Source organism: Pongo pygmaeus, chromosome 7, assembly GCF_028885625.2.
Source record: "Pongo pygmaeus isolate AG05252 chromosome 7, NHGRI_mPonPyg2-v2.0_pri, whole genome shotgun sequence".
Taxonomy (NCBI): domain Eukaryota; kingdom Metazoa; phylum Chordata; class Mammalia; order Primates; family Hominidae; genus Pongo; species Pongo pygmaeus.
Genome location: NC_072380.2, coordinates 13,415,866 through 13,435,894, shown reverse-complemented (window position 1 = coordinate 13,435,894; position 20,029 = coordinate 13,415,866). Strand labels below are relative to the sequence as shown.

The 20,029-nt window shown below is 36.6% G+C and overlaps 1 protein-coding gene across 2 annotated transcripts in view; it reads left to right on the top strand.

The window, feature by feature from the left end:
- Positions 1-20,029, top strand: part of DLC1 (DLC1 Rho GTPase activating protein) — a 434,041-nt gene that overhangs the window by 12,979 nt on the left and 401,033 nt on the right. For both annotated transcript variants that reach the window (XM_063668522.1, XM_063668521.1), the window contains exon 2: positions 2,477-3,624. In XM_063668522.1, the coding sequence (XP_063524592.1) occupies positions 2,602-3,624 (1,023 nt within the window). In that variant the 5' untranslated portion in view covers positions 2,477-2,601. The remainder of the gene's footprint in view (positions 1-2,476; positions 3,625-20,029) is intronic.

Genomic DNA, 20,029 nt, shown 5'->3' with positions numbered 1-20,029 from the left:
TTTACACAGACTTCTCTCTATTAGGGGATAGATTATAATCAATTCAGATGATTTAGGAAATGAGACCTATAAACTCAGATGTGATTGACAATAATCTAATGCCCCTATTTATTAATAATCTGGTCTTTAAATCATAGAGGCAGCTTTAACTATAAATCTTACAAATCAAAATTTAAATAGAAACTGTGGATAGGAGAGCTTGCAGACATTCATTTTTTTAAAAAAAACTATCAGACCACATGACATGGAATGAATGAAGATGACAAATGTAATAATGATAGTTATGATAATTGAGAAAGTGTATATCTTAAAAATAAAAGTGTACACTTACAGAAATGATTTGGAAATGTTCAAAGCACCTAGATTAGAAATGAAAGCAAGAAGAGTTAATGTTTTATTGGATTTATCTTATTTATAGTCTCTCTTTGCAGTTAGATTGTCTCAGAACTTGTTGAACTATCTTCCTTTGATTTGACAGAAATACTTGTCAAGGTTGAGTGACAGAAATTAATGAATATTATTGTCAAGTCTTAAAGGCAAAATTTTTGTGTAATTCTCTTTTCCTAAAAAGTTAATAGAACTATATTTCTTCTTAGTAAAAGAAATGAAACCAGAATTCAGACTCAACTTAAAATATAAATGTGGCTTAGGAGTGACATCGTAATACCACTTGGCATTTCTTGAGTGAGCCTGCTCTTTCTACACTGGATAAAAATAAAGAGAGAAAAGTATCTAAAACCCTATTACATCCCAAATGTGCCCTTGAAAGCAGAAATTTTCTGGCTTGCATCTATGCGTTCTTTCCACTTTCCGTAGCCTCCCACGTTATAATGACTTATGCATGGAATTCAGAGACTTTATATTTTCTTTTGAGTGCAGAGTGAACGTCAACATGGAAAATGTGAAGGCTGACCACTTTTCAACATGGCCACAGACCTTTGAGGGAACCAAATAGTATCCAAAAACATACTTGGTCAGGCTGGGATACTAAAATTCTAGCACATGTCAATTTCACCAGTTTTTACAGGGTGGAAGTGTTTACCTCTCAGGCATGTGCTTAGTCAGAATAGCTCGAAATTTTTGTTGGAGAGTCAAGGCCCTTTACAATAGAATAGACTAAAGAGATCCAAAATCAGCATAGCAGTTAATCTTGTTTATAGCAGAAATGAGTAACTCAACCCTTGTTGTGTGCTGACAGTTCTTGTGTGGAGTAAAAACTAAAAGTGTCTGCTCTGTGAATGGGATTTTTCTTTTACAGTCCAATAATATACTTTCATTGTGGGGCAAAATTTGGGTTAGTCATTTTTACAAGGTTGAGTTTACACTGGTACTATTTCTTTCCTTTAACTAAGGGTTTGAAGAATTCAAGGCAAAAAGTTGGATACCTGATATGTGTTTATATTCTGAGCTTATCTTATGCATGATTTTCTTGTTTACTTAAATTTTATGGCCATATTCTAACAGAAATATGCAAACTAAACTTCTTATAAGCCAAACAGAATGAGACTGAAGTTTCTGAAGAAGAGTCCCAATCGTCTTATAGTAATATCTTCCTTTATGTTCACTTGAATTCTTGCATAAAATATTTAGAGTTTACACATACTAAAGTTATGTGGAAAGAAGGGATGAAGGTAGAATCTCATAATTCCATGGAGACAATGAAGTTTGTTGACTATCTCAGTCTGGGCCTTAGAAGCAGGACCCAGTTTGAATCTAGGCTCACTTCCTACATGTATAACTTTAGTAAATTATTTATTTTCCCTTAAGCTTCAAAAATACCAGCTTGCAAGCTAGGAGTAGCAGTAATAGGATGCATGTACAGATGTATCTGTCCTAAGGCATTGTAAATGGTATGTGTTATGCTTTCTAATCCATGCATTGTGTGTTAATATGTGCTAAACTGGATTATTCCATGTTTCTTAGTCACTCCCTGGAGTAACCACATACTGGTCATTTCGGTTCGGTGTTAGCTCCTTCACACACTAATACATTACACATGCTGTCTCTATAGCCCAAGTTTTGCATGAACAGTTCCCTGGTGGCTCTCGCTGTGATTCAAACCAAACAGTGAATAGATTTATTTAACAACTTGTGTTCTCAAAAGTAAATCAGGAAAGCATGCAAAGCTAGAACAACATGTTTCTTCCAGTGATTTTTATTAAGTATTGCATTTCACATATTTTCTTAACGGAGTTTTAAATGTTCAGTATTTGTATCTTTATTCATTAATGGACCAATCCAACTGCCTTTAAATTCCTTTAAAAGTATTGCTGATGATTTTTATCAGAAATATTCAATGTAAAATTTCCTTCTAGTATTAGGCTTCTTAAAGAAATGACGTTATTAAAGCTACTAAACAGAAGCTTTATAAAATCTCTTAACTTTAATAGCATAGATTAAGTTTTCTCTTTTCTAAGATATAGTTTGACTTTAGAAATGTATCTGTGACTACATATTTTTTTGAATTTTTTAATAGGTGGTGAAATGACAGAACTCATTCCCTTCTTTGATTGGTGATTTTGAAATAATCTTTCATCAAGTTCCATCTCCTTTACCCTCATATGGAGTATATCTCTCTGTCTGTTGTTAAACTATGATGACATGTCTGTAGCTATCAGAAAGAGAAGCTGGGAAGAACATGTGACCCACTGGATGGGACAGCCTTTTAATTCTGATGATTGTAACACAGCATGTCATCATGGACTAGTAGCTGACAGCTTGCAGGCAAGTATGGAAAAAGATGCAACTCTAAATGTGGACCGCAAAGAAAAGTGTGTTTCACTACCTGACTGCTGTCATGGATCAGAGCTGAGAGATTTTCCTGGGAGGCCAATGGGTCATCTTTCAAAGGATGTGGACGAAAATGACAGCCATGAAGGTGAAGATCAGTTTCTTTCTTTGGAAGCCAGCACAGAAACACTAGTGCATGTTTCTGATGAGGATACCAATTCTGATTTATGCCTTACAGATGATAAACAGGTTTTAAATACCCAAGGGCAGAAAACATCAGGCCAACATATGATTGAAGGAGCAGGCTCCTTAGAAAAGGCACTGCCCATCTTACAAAGTAACCAAGTTTCTTATAACTCCTGGGGAATAGCTGGTGAAACTGAATTAACACTGGTAAAAGAAAGTGGGGAGAGAAAAGTTACTGGCTCTATAAGTAAAAGCCTGGAGCTTTGCAATGCAATAAGCTTAAGTGAAATAAAAGATGCAACCAAAGTAGATGCAGTTGACACTTTGAATGTGAAAGATATTGCACCTGAGAAACAATTGCTTAATTCTGCTGTAATTGCTCAGCAACGAAGGAAACCTGACCCCCCTAAAGATGAAAATGAAAGAAGCACCTGCAATGTACTACAAGATGAGTTCTTGGATATTCCTTGTACAAACAGAGGACTGCCATTATTAAAAACAGATTTTGGAAGCTGCCTTCTGCAGCCTCCTTCCTGCCTCAATGGAATGTCAGCTGAAAATGGCCTGGAGAAGGGTGGTTTTTCACAACATCAAAACAAAAGTCCACCAAAGGTCAAGGCAGAAGATGGCATGCAGTGTTTACACTTAAAGGAGACCCTGGCCACCCAGGAACCCACAGATAACCAAGTCAGACTTCGTAAGAGAAAGGTAAGACGTATGCACAGATTCTCTGGCTTTTGAAATTTTGTAAATATCCTTGGATTCATCAGGTATCATTTTGCTTGGATTAAAAAGATATGAAGATGGTTCTTTTGCCCTGTTATGCAGATGCATAATTCAAAGACTAATCCACTTAGTCAAACCATCAAAATATGTAAAAATTAAAGAATAATAATCTATCCGTTTCACTAATAATACGTATAATGGTTTATGAATATTCTATTTCAGAATTGTGTTGAAAACAGGATTGGTATCCTTTTCTTTAGTTGGAATTAAATAGCCACCAGATAGCTCATAAACATGCAGTTCAAGGCATTCTGTAGAGCGATTTCCAATTTTTATAAAGAAAGTCATGGTACTGTTATAGCATTTATTTGGGCATATTTCTTTTTCTCTTCAAAAAGAGTATGTTTTCATAAGAAAAAAAGGGTGGTATAAATCACATATTTAAAATAATCCCTTCACATATACAAAGGCTAAACTACTCTCACTCCCAAAATGTGCTGATGCCATTGTAAGTGATACCCTGGTACAGTCACCATCAATAGATACATCATAGTCTCTGTTTCTTGCCACAACTGTTACTTAACTGCTGACCAGAAAGGGCTAATAACTGCAACTATGTTTTATGCTACAGCCCCTTTGACTAATTCTAAAGATGCCATCCTCCCCTGAGAAGCTTTCAGGTGAGAGAAGCAAGGGCTCAGACGGTGCTACCTGAATTATGGCTTAGCAAGTGAACCCTTGACCAAAACCTGTCTTTTCTATAGAATTTCCCCACATTTTTCCAAAAACTGTAGTGAGTTATAGTCCTGATGTAAGTCCAAGGACAGTTTCTTCTTCTATAAACCCCACATGGCCAGTGGCATGGAAGAAACCCTGCATTTTTGACACCGGTATGCACCGATTAAAACATACATCCTTGCCCCTCTCTTGATACATTCATCCATAACTGCAATTCTCCTAAACACAAAACTAATGTTCTTTGTTCTGTTAAACTGGGGCTATCTACCATAAGAAAAAAAAAATCTCGTACTTTCTTTGTAGTGAAGAAATCTGGTTTTCATAGACTGTGGTTTTGCTAACAAACTAGATCAGTAATGTGTCGTGAGTTAGTTTTAATGAAGTCAAAGACTTTACAGCAAAAATCAGTGTCCACAAGCTATATGCCAACAGAGCAATATTGTGCTTCTGGCAGACTCTGCCTTCCTTACATAAGTTTTATGAAAATGTTAATGCTCCATAAAGTTGTTATGATTAAAATGTTTAGGTCACTTTTGCAGAAACTTTCACATATCCTATCAAATCTGTTTGAGGGAATGCTGTAATGACATAAGACAGTATTAACTGACCAATGGCATAGCTCCCCTAAAATAAAACAAACTCCACCCAACTGCCAATGGAAACATTAAACATTCCAGAAACATATACTCACCACTTGAACATTTATATCAATACGAAGAATGCTGGAAAGAATTTACTCTTGGACATGTCACTATAGCATGGTTGCCTTTTGAGAGTTATAATTATATCTCATTAACAAGTTCTAACTTAAATATTCTATTTTAAGCATTCTGTCATTCTAAAGTGTTGTGACATTGCCTGATGGAATATTTACTTTAACTCTACAACCCATTTAGGATGCCTTCTAATAAATACATTAAATGAAAACTTTTAGGTTGGGAATTTATCCTAGAAAACTACAATTATGGGAGAAGCCCTTAGAACTAAAATGTGTAAGAATTTTTGTTTTATGCATTATTGGATGAGTGTTAAAATACCATTGAATTGGCAATTCGCCATTTTTAGAAATTTACCAGAAGAAACAATAGAGCATATTCATAGAAAGATATGTACGAAGGTGTTCATCATTATATTGCATGTTACTGAAAGAGAAATGAAACAGTCTACATTTGCATCAATAAAGAATTTGTTTAGGCCAGGCGTGGTGGCTCATGCCTGTAATCCCAGCACTTTGGGAGGCCGAGGTGGGCGGATCATGAGGTCAGGAGATCAAGACCATCCTGGCTAACAAGGTGAAACCCCGTCTCTACTAAAAATACAAAAAATTAGACTGGTGTGGTGGTGGGCAGTTGTAGTCCCAGCTCCTCAGGAGGCTGAGGCAGGAAAATGGCATGAACCCAGGAGGCAGAGCTTGCAGTGAGCCGAGATTGCACCACTGCACTCCAGCCTGAGCGACAGAGCGAGACTCTGTCTCAAAAAAAAAAAAAAAGAAAGAAAGAAAGAAATGGTCTAAGAATTTGTTTATTATTTAATCTATTGTATGGAATACTATGCTGCCATTAAAAAGATAAGAGTGAGATCCAAGCACACTAACTTTTAAAGAGGCTCATAATATAGTATATCTGAAAAACAACAGTAGCAGACCAATACGTATAGATAGCCAAACCTTAATGTCAAAATGTGTATGTGTCTGTGCATGTGTGTGTGTGTGTGTGTATGTGTGTGTGTATATATATATATACACACATATATATATGAATGTAGACAGTAATATAAACCTCTCTGTATGACTGAATAATATATGAAATCCTGGCTAAATAGGCACAAAATTGTTAACAGCAATTACATTGGATGAGTGGAATTAAAAGAACAGAAGGAGGTTTTTTCACTTTTTACCCCATATAATTTCTATAAAAGATCACAGAATTATGTATGAAATGCATATGCTGAACAGAAATACAAAAATAAAATAATATTTAGTATATAAACTGAGGCATTTTCTGCATGGCACAAAACAACCTTTTATCTGCATTATTATGATGATTCTTACTGCTTTTATAAATTATAAACAAATATTATAAAGTTTTTCACACTATTAACAAGAGTTCTAATCTAGCTGATGCCTAGTACTAGTGCAACTGGTTTAGAAGAGGTAGGTTTTTTGGAGGCACACATGTGCCACATTTTCATGTCTGTAGGGAATGTGGTGGCAAATGGTCAAGGGGTAGAAAGAGTTTACTAATTGTCCATATATTTAAAACTGTCAGCCATAGTAATACCTGTAAGATAAGAACTTGGAAAAGTGAAATCGATTAAGGCTAATATCATTTTAGTTATGGAACTGGAATCAGCTCATTATCTGATAATCATGTGATTGAATCAAATCCTTCAAGAAATTTGTGCACATTGATTTCTTTTGTCAAGATAACATCAAGTTTCTAAGACTTGAAGAAAAAAATAAAAGAGCTTATAAGGGTGATCTTCAAAATGTATTGAAATAGTGATCTAGAGATATCATTGTACTTTTGATAAAAATTATCCTTCCTTGAAGCCCATAAATCTTGGCAGGCATTCATCGTTTTGCAAAGCTTAGTTTTACTTAGTTTCCGATGATATTTCAGACTATCAGAGTTTAGTCACACATATATTTATTAGGAGTCTCAATTGGATGGGATTACATTTGTAGTATACGTACAAGTATATACTTTTATTTGTAGTATGTATGTAGTATATAGGGGATCACAAATATCGACCTTTTAAGCCAATAATTCCTCTAAATAGGATGAAATATATAATGAAATTGAAGCCACCGATATCAAAGGAAAACCAAACAAATTGTGAGCAAATGTTAGGGAATGCGCCATAAGGTTGGGTGACATATGACCAGCACTCACAGGGCCTGGCTGGTCTCTGGGGTGAGGCGGCTGGTTAAAAGCAATTCTGAGACAAATTCCAAAGTAGTCTGGAGGAGGGAGACAGTCTAAGAAGTGGTCTCTTTAAACCAGACGAGATGTGAAGATGGAAAACATTTAGGGAAAGACTTGAGGTTAGACATTTTTTCTTAAAGAAGTGGTTTACTAATTAGAGAGAGTCCAAAATTCAGTCTTCTGTAAAGACTACTTAAATAGTTCTGAATTTTTTGAATAACCATAATAAGTATATAAATGTCTGAATGTATGTTTATTTGCTCACATAAGACAAGAAATAATCCATATTACAAAGCAAAATAAACTCAAAAAAAGATGCAAAGATAATCTGAACTTTAAGAAGACACCTAATTCTACATTCCAACAAAAGCCTCATATTCCAAAAACAAATTAAATGAATGTTAGGGTCTTAGTTTATCCCTCAGGTTTGTGTGTGTTTGTTTATTTCTTTGAGATGGAGTCTTGCTTCCTCACCCTGGCTGGAGTGCAGTGGTGTGATCTCTGCCCATTGCAACTTCTGCCTCCTGGGTTCAAACAATTCTCCTGCCTCAGCCTCCTTAGTAGCTGGGATTACAGGTGTGCACCCCCACATCCGGCTAATTTTTATATTTTTAGTAGAGATGGGGTTTCACCATGTTGGCCAGGCTGATCTCAAACTCCTGACCTCAAGTGATCCACCTACCTCAGCTTCCCAAAGTGTTGGGATTACAGGTGTGAGCCATTGTGCCCGGCCTATATCTCAGTATTAATTAGGCTATAGATTTGGCTGCTATCTCAGAAAGCATAATAGTGGTTCAAATGACATATTTCTCTCACACACATAAAATAGGGATAAGAAGTTCTGAACTAATATGTAGGCTCTATGCCTTCAGAATCCACACCCCTTTTATCTACCCTCTCTGCTCTCGAGTCCTCATCTATATTCAAGTCAGTGGGAAGGCAAAAGGCTACAGGGGTGATCACACCCCTGTGTACAGGCAGTACCCAGGTCGTCGGCTTCACTGCAATTTCATGGGCTAGAATTTAGTTGTATGGGCATATCTAGCAATAAAGGAACTGACCATTGGAATCTGCTTTCTGGACAAGCATATGTTCGCTAAAAGTTCTATTATCAAAGAAGAATGGGACAATTTATATTGAGAGATAACTCATAACATAAATATTGAGGAATACACTCTAACATAAATATATTCCAATATATCGTGACATGTTGTGAAAGAAATAACCAAGCTGCATATACGTTCTGTGGTATTCTGTATAAATACTAGGTGCTTTAATTTCATACAACAGAATACCTTTCCTCATTATGAAACTATTTGATATATTAAGTGATGTTTATCAAATGCTATATCATTTCTCATAGAAAAACTGTCCAGGAATAAAATGTTATATTGTACATACTGTACTTTAAATCTCTGGAAAATATAATGCATTGTCTATGCCTGATAAAAATCAAATATTTTCTCCTTATTCTATATTTAAAATATGCAAACATTTGGTAAAAGGACCCCCATAGCTGAAATGATACTTTCTTTCCTTTCTATCCCCTGAATGCTGATGGGGGAGACTTGTAGCAAGGGGGGGATAACATTGACCAATGGGTGACATAAAGAAGATAGTAAATTGTGCAGAAAATGGAATGAACCAAAGCAGGAGGCTGGCTGGGACAATATAAAAGGAAAGGAACTATTCTAAGAAAATAAGTTCTAGTGCTCTATACCTCTTTACATTGTAAAGAGGTATAGAATGCATTGTAATTATATTTAACAATATAACAAGTATTGTAACTGTAGTTAACAATAATATATAGTTTCAAATAGCTAGAAGAAGGATGTTGAACGTTCTCAGCACATATGTTCTCAGACATGATCAATGTTTGGAATGATGGCTCTGCTAATTACCCGGATCTGATCACTAAACATTGTATGTATCACAACATCATCTATGTGCCCCATAAGTTTATAAACAACGTTTATGTATCAACTGAAAAATTTTTAATTAAAAAAATAAAGATTAAAACAAGAAAGGAAAACCTAAAAGATAGTTAAGCCAAGCCTCCAGACTAATGTAGCAAGATATGTGGAATGAAAGCAAGGACAATGAAGGAATTAGCTTATGAATAAGCTTAGTATCAGCCAACAAGGAGGGAAGGAATGTAAAGCAGGGTAGGTATATATAGCTCTGCAGATAAGTTCATAATAATAGTATTATTTTACACTAAGCTAGCACTGGTTTCAATGACACAGGCCTGTTGAGAAGATTGTGCTTCCTAAATCCCCTTGTTTTGACACTTGTTTCCCTAGGCTAAAGATTGGAGCTGGCAATGAAAGCTTATTTCCAAGTGGTTAGTTTGTGTGTAAGTTCATAACAAGTTCCTGTGACAGTTCTTATCCAACATGTTCTAAGTGAGTTTTGTGTCCCAGGTAAAGCCAATAGCTTTGTAAATAGCTTATTTTGTGCTTCATTGGGCCACTGAAAACTATCAAATAATTTCATGCTTTTTAAACTGGTTTTTGCCTTATAAATAACCAGAAAGCCAAAAATATATTTGCAGATATTTGGGGCTCAAATATATTGTCTCATGACAAATAAATATAAGTCTCCTAAAACCAACTCAAAATGCAAAAACATTTAATTGTAAGATAAAGGAAAATGCTAGGTATAGCGTCTGGTAAAATCAATCAATAAATATTGAGCATTTTCAATATCCCAGGTGCTATTCTATGTGCTTGGTCCACCACCATGAGCCAGGTAGCAGAGTTTATTCCATTGCAAAGCATCTAGTCACTGAAATCCCAATGGAGATTCCAAGTAGGGCTTCCGTTTGACTGACTTATAGGGCTGGCACTGAAGAGAGGAGAGAGTAGTGAGAGAGGTGGAGGGAGAGAGAAAACAGAGAGAGAGAGAGAGAGAGAGAGAGAGAGAGAAAGTGATAGAAAAAAAGGACAGGCTAAAATAGGATACCAAAAATAGCACTGGTCATTTGTAAAGAAAAAAATAAATACAAGTCTTTGACAAAAAAGTGAATATGTAGCAGGCTGGAATCAGATTCAACTCTAACAGGATGATGTGGTTATCACAAGCAGGAGTTAGCAAAGAGACAAGGAACATGAACTTGACTCCAGGGATTATAGAGCTGATGGAGCTAAATCATTGCTATTTTTTTACATCAGGTGATGACCAGAGCCAGCCTTATGGGCTGCATCTCCAACAGGCTAGAGGTGGAACCCTCAGATAAGCTCATATTTCAAGATCCTCAAATGTTTTACTTTTTTTGGGGTGTTTACTTTCCCCAGTTTTCTCAGTCAAGTTAGTTGCTCAATTCTCTCTATACCCATAGAAGACTTATTACTGACATGATGTATATATTCCTACTATAATCCTATGTATAATGTATAATAAACAAATTCATTGGAATCCAGTTGATTCCACCACTGCTAACTAAAATGTAGCTCACTGAGCGCAATTATTCAACCTTGTGTCCACAGTGCTTAGAACCTGTTCATAAATGCTAGAATGAATGAATGTCTTCATTGTGGTAAGATATGTATTTTCAGAGGATAATGCCAAGTGTCATGAGCCCAAGTTATAAAGATGCAGAAGAACTTAAGTCATACAACCACCACCATTGGCCACATATCCCCTCTCTGTTTTGCCTGCTAGTTCCATGCTAAATCAGGATGTGAGGGAAGAAGAGGGACAAGGGAATCATGTAAAATCTGGATCTCTGAGGAAACCTTCAAGACTGAGATCGTTATTACGCTGTGCCACAAAAGAACTCACTAATCATAACTAGTCAATAGCAAACAATGAGTACTAAATGTTATCCCGAAGATACTTAGCTGTATCCAGAGAGGAGTGGACAAGGATGAGTGTAGAAAAGGAAACTGTTAGAATATCCATTCACGTATATTTTATCATTTAATTTTATGTATGTTCTATAACATACATATTAATACACAAGTGTATGTGTTATTGTTTATAAGTAAGTAACATACACATGCTTGCAGAGGAGTCCATATCAAAAATGGCAGAGGCCACTGGTCTAGAAATTCCATAGTTTTCTGGTTAATGTCACTATGAGGAAGTTGGGGGTGGAGTGGAGAGAAGATGACAAGAAGAATAGAATAAGAGATTGAAAGACAAATGATTGGGGAGATTGAGAAGCATTTGTTTACAGAGTGTCAAAGATTGACAAATTCTTTTTTAATTTTCATTGTGAAAATGACATAAAGTTGGGAGATTTGCTGCCAGATGCCTTTAAGGCTATATATATAAAAAATATTAAATCTGAATATATATATATAAAATATTAAATCTGAATATATATATATTCAGATTTAATTGCCCTCACTCAGAATATATATATATTCTGAATTTATATATATATATTCTGAATTTATATATATATATATATTCTGAATTTATATATATACATGTGCGTGTGTGTGCGTATATATATTTATATAAATTCTGAATGAGGGTAATTAAACCTGAACATTCCTTGTTCCAGATATTATTGGGAAAAAAAAGTAGTTACGATGTATGAGGGGCCTCTGATCTAATCAGTGATTGGGACCAAAATCGCACATTTACATCAGTTGTTAACAGGATCATTAATGAGTTCACATTAACCCAACATCAGCTTTTATTGGAGAAAGAATTAATACACTTTTATGATATTATTTTAAATAATGAATGGTTATTTCAGAGCCATTTGTGCATTGGAGGCTATCATAATAGTGAAACTGATTTAGCTTGTTCCTCATGGATTTCTGTTACTATAAACCATGACCAATTTATTAATCTTTTAATACCAACAAAACCACCATAGGTTTTGGCTGCCTCCCTCAAAGAAATGCCAATATCCACACAAGTTGGGATAACTCACATAACCTATGTAACAGAGTCCTGCCTCTTATCTGGGCACCAGACACAATGGTGCCAACAGGATCTGTTTGTTTTCTGGCTCATGTTCTTACAAATAATGTACTTATCCCTTGCTGCCAACAAGATCTCTATTCCACAGATAATTTTCTAACTGTAAAGAAAATTATAGTGCTATTTTAAAGATAACCTCACCAATTTCAAAGGAAATATAAGCAACTGGGAAAAATAAACTTTTACTCTTTTCTTAGTTGTAGTTCTATATTGACATAGGAATAAAACTAGTGATTAACGAACCTCTTCAATTTTTTCACTTCTATTTTTTGAGCCAATGAAACTTCAAAAGGGTTTACAGCTTTTTATGCACATTAAAAATTAACCCAGAGGTTTTTGAAAATATTGAAAGAGCATCATTATTTGGTCTAGAAAATGAATGACTTGGACTGAACTTGATTTTCCAGCCAAAAGAGTAAGCTGTGATGAGGAAAAAAAGCGCAACCTAAAGTGGGGGGTGTTATTTAACCTTTGTGAGCCTTTCATGCCCCTGGAAAATGGAGAAAACAGTCTCGGCCTTACAAGGTTGTTAGGAACATTAAGTAAAATGGAAAATCTGATTAAACATCTACATAGTACAGCACCTAGAACAATGGTATTTTTTAACCAGAATTCGAGATGAGGATCTGACAGCCAAACAAATGAAGTGCAGAATTATTATATCTGAAAATAATGCAAATTCTAGTAGAATCTATATTCACAGCATATATAACCAGCCAGCGTAAGCAGCTTCTTCAGTGGGAAATTTCTGGAGTCCTGCACTGCCCAGGGTTAAGTGTCCACAGATTCTTCACTATGCCTAGGACAAAATAAAGAAGCCAACAGCCTCTGAAGCCAAACTGCCTGGGTTTCAGTCTGCTTCCCTCACACGTATCTTTCTAATCTTGTAAGTTATTTAATCTCTCTATGGCACGGGTTTTTTTTTTTTCATTTGTATAACAGGATTCTCCATCTGTTGTTAGAAAGATTAAATGAGTTAATATATACAAAGTACTTAAAAGTGTCTGTGTACACATAGTAAACACCTTGTGACTTCAGCTATTATTAATAGTAGCAGCATTTTGTGTGTGTGTGTGTGTGTGTGTGTGTGTGGTGCATGCGTTTTACTAAATTGCCCTAATTATAGATCTGAGAGTTTCTTAGAAAAATCTCGGGGCCGGGGGCAGGGACTGACAAATTTCGAGAGAGAACTGAGAAAGTATGTCAACCCACATGGACATCTGAGCTATCAAATTTTATCATTAAATAGTAGAGCTGGCCAGGAATAGTGGCTCACGCCTGTAATCCCAGCACTTTGGGGAGCCAAAGCAGGCAGATCGCCTGAGGTCAGGAGTTCGACACCAGCCTGACCAATATGATGAAACCCTGTATATATTAAAATACAAAAATTAGCCGGGCACGGTGGCATGCACCTGTAATGCCAGCTGCTCGGGAGACTGAGACAAGAGAGTCACTTGAACCCAGGAGGCAGAGGTTGCAGTGAGCCAAGATCATGCCATTGCACTCCAGCCTGGGCAACAAGAGCAAAACTGCATCTCAAAAAAAAAAAAAAAAAGTGAGCCTAGAATATGCATTCATTGGCTAAATAAATATTTATTAGCTTCTCTTTCCCATGCACTTTGCTATGTGTGGTGTAGAATAGGAATAAGAATATATATGCCTTCTTACCTAAAGGTGTTTACACATTAGTAGGAACAATGTAACACACAAATAACTAACTTTCATATTAAGTGTAATTAACTTCAGTTAGTTTTGAACTACAAGTAAAGTTATATCTTAATTAGGTTCCAACATAATTAAAGTTAGAAAGTATTCAGATCGTCAGAGATCGGGGTAAGGGAGGATCCCTTTCCAGATGGGGAGGTCAGAAAAGTGTTCGCTCAGATGGTGTCTGGACTGAGCTTTAAAGGATACGCTTTAGATTTTGCACTTGTGGGAATAAATGAGGGAAAGGGATCTCTTTGTGGCATTTTAACTGTTCTGTTTTCTGTTTCTGTCTTCAAACTTCTATTTTTTAGCTAAGTAATTTCTGGGCTCACCATATTTTAAAAAATTACCTAGATTTCAATATACTAATGAGTCCTGAAAATGATGCTGGCTTTATAGCTAATTTATAGTTAATTTGCTCCCTAGCTAGTATTTGATTAATTAATAAAAAGCTAAACGAAGATTGTGGAAATGTGCTTCGTGACTAAGGCATTAGCAGGAGATATATTAACAAAATGATTCAACTATGAAATAATGATATTAGGTATTCATTCCCACTAATTCTCAGTTCCCTCACTGATACATAAGAATCATGTACGGAATGTTTTTAATACATTGTTTTATATAGTTTTGACCAGTTATAACAAGGTGATTTATCAGCATAATTGACTGAAAGCATGAGAAGTAAAAAGGCATGAGAATAATTCCTCATTCATTAAAACTTCAATGTTGATCATATTTCATATTCTACTCACATACTAGCCTTAGGCATAATTAGAAATTTTCTGTAGTATCACTTTGAAGAGGTACCCAAAGGTATTTTAGTCAGAGTGTAAAGCAGACAAGAAATGTACTTCATAAATACCTGATAAAATGTAAAATTTCAATGGTCACCTTCTCTAAGTGTAAAAGAAGAGATTTTCAGGCCTGGTGCAGTGGCTCACACCTGTAATCCCAGCACTTTGGGAGGCTGAGGCGGGTGGATCACAAGGTCAGGAGTTCAAGACCAGCCTGGCCAAGATGGTGAAACTCTGTCTCTACTAAAAACACAAAAATTAGCTGGGCATGGTGGTGGGCACCTGTCATCCCAGCCACTCAGGAGGCTGAGGCAGAGAATTGCTTGAACCCGGGAGGCGGAGGTTGCAGTGAGCCGAAATCATGCCATTGCACTCCAGCCTGGGCAACAGAGTGAGACTCCGTTTCAAAAAAAAAAAAATTTTCTAACTCTAAGAACAGAAAATGGGAGCCTGCAGACCCTGTGAGTTCAACAACTCTGCTGTTCATCTTCTTTTGTTATGGGATAAACTTGGAGTGGGAAAGATTAGTGCTGAGGTTCAGTGTACTAAGTCTTAATTTTTACCATTATTGTATAAATTTTGAGATTGAACGTCAATTTAGGGCACACAATTCATTGATGAATCTCTGAATGAGATAAACTTTTTCTTAAGAGAATTATGACATGTAGATAGCCCAAACCTACGGCAGGAATATTAAGAATAAAGTAAATTTACTTAACAAAAATATTATGGATGTCCATTCATTTTCAGTACCTGTCATAATCATCCACAACTGGAAATGCAATATTTTGCTTCTTGCAAAAGTAAACTCTTTATTGAAACCTGGAGTAGAAGAGGTGACAAGCACAAAAGAACCAAGTGGTCACTACTGCAGGGACTACATTAGTAAGTCGACTAATTGTGCTCTGATCCCACATTTCCAAAGGACTTCCAAAAGGAAACCACAGCAGGCTTCCCTTAGAGGGCCTGTGGATAATTTGCCTCACCCCATCCACAAAAGCACAGGGAGATGGGACTTTGAGTCAGTATCACAGCTGACCAGTACCTACATTAAGAAACAATCTGCCAAGTTCTTGTGTACAGAATGATTATTTCTCACCCTAGGTATTTGCTGTTGTGTAGTTGGGACTTTAATTTCCAGTCCATTCATCAATCACGTCCCTTGCATTTTGCCTTCATTTTGTTGTAGGATAATCACAAGATCTTGAATATCCTGTCCTATGTTCATTTATCCAACAAGCAAGTAATTGCTCAGTTGACTAGACCATGCTAGGTGTCATCTTACAAACAAATATGGATGAAACACCCAGAATTTGCATTTCAGAGGTTCATGGAATGTTTCAATTGGAAAAAAACTAAATACCCTTGCATTTCATTTGAACTAAAATAAAATGTGTGGGTATTGACAAGACTAAGGAGCTGTAACTTAGAATGTTAACAGTGGTATGTCCTGGTACCGATGTGAAGTTGCTGCCCCACAGAGAAAATGCTGAGTTGAACATTATTATGGAAACTCTATAATTTAAAAGTAATCAGAAAGAATTGGCCAACATCGAATGTAACACAAACCTAATATTAAGGTTTTTTTTAATGATGAAAGGAAATGTTTTATGCCTCTTTCAGACATTTGTCTACTTTGTGTGCAGGGGGAAAAAAACATCTGAGAATTTAACTGCCATTTCAGGTATACGCTGACAAAAACATAAAATGGATTTTTTAAAGCAAAATGGAATGGAGTCTAAAATGAGCTTTGTTTTTTCTACGTTTCTCCTGGTTTCTAGTTGTGTAATAAAAATTTGCTTTTTCCTAAGGCATGAATTTTTATTTCATTCGATTATTCTGTACTCTTTCCCCATGGTCAACATAGACTTTTATCATAAATGTGATCTCTGTCCACTTAAAAGTTACAAAGTGCTTTCTCTCAGATGTTCACAGTGTTTGGATTGAGGCATGATAAATCTTAAACAAGCTGAAAAGTATTTCAAACAAGTCCCATGCCATGAGCAATTGTCAAGAGGGCAGAGGATAAAGGAAGTTAGCTAGCGGATTTCTGTGTACTCATCATGCAAATTTTTCTTTTAAACATGTCAATGATCACATAAAGCACTAAATTTTTATAGTTCAAATTCTGCTTAGACTGGAAACAAAAAGCATGCTAAGTTGTGCATCAGCCTTTCCTGGGCAACTCAAAATGGAAATAAATCTATTTTTGACATTTCATACCTGATAGTTATTGGAATCCTAAATCTTCAAGCCTGACCATTGAGAGAATGTATCTTCTGATAGAGAATAAGTGAACAATAGTTGTGTGGGTTATGTGAAGTCTGTAGATTACGAGATTTAATTTCTAACTTTCACATACGGCTTTCCATTTTTAAGAGGACCAGATTTACTCAGGAGATGTCAGTAGATACGCTACTACATTGATACAGTGAGTGATGCATACAAACTGCTGCCCAAGATTTGCACCTCCAGTATTCCCTTCTAAAAACATAGCTGTGCAGTGCCAAGCTAGAGTTCCAGTTACTGCACAGAACGTCACAGCAAAATGTGGTGTACATAAGGTCATTTGAGAGAGCAGAAAATAGGGTAGGGTGGCAAGTAGCAACAAGAAGTGCATGTTCAAACAAGGACAATGCTACTGTCTCTTTTCAAGCTATGTTGAAGTCATTTTAAGCCTATTGTTTGTTTATGATGAGAGAATAAAACCGAATATTGTGGCTAACAAAAATGGCTACACTATGGTTTTCTATACAGCATCAGGACTTGGGAAAGAAAAATAAAAGTCAGTCTCTATGTAGGAGAAAATAGTAGAATTGTGTTAATAGAATTCCAAAATCCCTGCTATTAAAAGAAAGTATAAAGGGGCTACGAAGCCATGTTTAAAGTACCAAAGATTTAAAATAGCCACCGCACTTAAGGTGAATCATAACCTTGTCTAGGGATTTTTATTGTTGTTCTATGTTTCAAATCCTGGAGAGCTGTACTTGACATAGCATTTTCAAGTAATGGGTACCATTTCAACCACTTCATGAGTGCTTAATTCTGGAAAAATTATTAGCAAATAAGCAAATATTTTGTCCTAACTTTCCTGGTCCAACCACTGTGAGTCCCAGGGTAATCTCTCTTCTGCTTGCTAGTCATAGCGCACATCCCTGTCACAGTCAGTAGGTACCCAGGTGAGAAGGACGAGATGGACTTTTTCTGTATATACAACAGATGGCCTCTAGGGACTGTTTATGTTCAAAGTGACATATTTACCTTCCCCACTGTTGCTGCCATTAGTTCCTTCTGGGCAGAATTTCATTGCCACTCTGATAACACCCTTCTGGATTTTAACAAGGATGTTGCGAAACTATGAAACCAAGAAAACTAAACAGATACATAGAATCAAGAGTGAGTTGTAAGCAATAGCCATCACTCATGTGTTCAGTTCCATCCTTTCCTTAAGGAAGGAGTTTAAAAGTCAATTTACTTTGAAGCAAAGCAAATTAAAGTGTATCCATCGCTCCAAAAACTAAAGAAAATCAGTCCAGGCATACAAGACTTATTTCAGAAATTAAACATGTTTATTGAGAATGGCTGCTAGATTCATATTGTTATCTGTGCATATGTACCTGTGGGCTAGTCATCGGTAGAGAAAGTTAAGCTAAAAAACAGAGACTGAGAATGAATCTTCACTTTAGAAACACTGTAAAAATGCATCTGCAAGCTTAGTCTTATTTAATAATTCTAATGAACATAATAATTTTATATCTTCACGATCTCGTACCCATTTCCTTTACCGTCTACCATCTTTTCCTCAAATTACTGCTACATTTTCTTAACTGTCCTCTTGGCCTTTGGTCCTAACCCCTTCCAATCCATATTCCATACTGCAGCTCAGATTGTCTTTATTTCATTATTTACTTTTTAATTTATTTTGAGATGGAGTCTCGCTCTGTTGCCCAGGCTGGAGTGCAATGGCGTGATCTGGGTTCACTGCAACCTCTGCCTCCCAGGTTCAAACAATTCTCTTGCCTCAGCCTCCCTAGTAGCTAGGACTACAGGCGATGCTACCACGCCTGACTTTTTTTCGTACTTTTAGTAGAGATTGGGTTTCCCCCTGTTGGCCAGGCTGATCTCGAACTCCTGACCTCAAGTGATCCAACAGCCTCGGCCTCCCAAAATGCTGGGATATTACAGGTGTGAGCCACCACACCCCGCCCGAGATTATCTTTAAACAATGCAAATCTGTACTTCTCCCTTCTATTGATTCAAAATTCCAATATGGAAGACATGGTTTTCAAGGACAGTCACAATCTGGGCCCTGTTCACCTATGCCATCTCATCTTGAACTTCTCCTCATCCTACACTTTACAGCAAACTTAAACTTTTTCCAGTTACCTCTCACACACTCTCTCTCCCTGAAAGCTCTCCCAGCTCACCTCCCTGCCCTTGCCTAAATGGTTTTTGGTCATTCTTCAAGTTTCTTCTTACATGATACTTCACTTAAAATGTCTTCCCTGAACCCCTCAAAAACTGAATTGGGGCCACCTTCTAGGTGTCTCTGTGTATCCTGCAATTACGTGCCCTAGCATAGCCCCTGTCACACTGGATTGGAATCATCTATTCACTTATCCATACTGTAGTGATTGAATTGTGGCCCCTCAAAAGGTACATGCACATTGTAACCCCTGGAACCTGCAAATATGATCTTGTTTGGAAAAAAGGTCTTTGCAGATGTAATCAAGTTAAGAATCTCAAGGTGAGATCATCCTGGATATCCCAGGTGGACCCTCAATCTAATGACAAGCGTCCTTATAAGAGACAGAAGAGGACCAGACATGGACACACAGAGAAGGCCATGTGAAAACAGAAGCAGAGATTGGACCGATGCAGCCATAAGTAGAGGAGCGCCCAAAGCCACTAGAAGCCGGAAGAGGGAAGGAAAGATTCTACCCTAGAGCCTTCTGAGAAAAGCACAGCCCTGTCAACACACTTTGACTTTTGGCCCCTAGAATTGTGAAAAAAATTCCTGTTGTTTTAGAACACTTAAGTTTGTGGTGATTTGTTAGAGCAGCCTCAGGAAACTAGTATACAAACCTACAATTCAAACTGTAAATTCCTTGAAGACAGGGACCATCACACTCATTACTTAGTCACCATTCTCTCCTTAGCGCCTAGCATATGCCCGGTGTACAGCATGCATTTATTAAATTTCTGTTGAATGAGTGACTGAGTGAAGACAAGCACGGCACTTCAAGCATTATCTTATGTCACAATAATCATTAATCC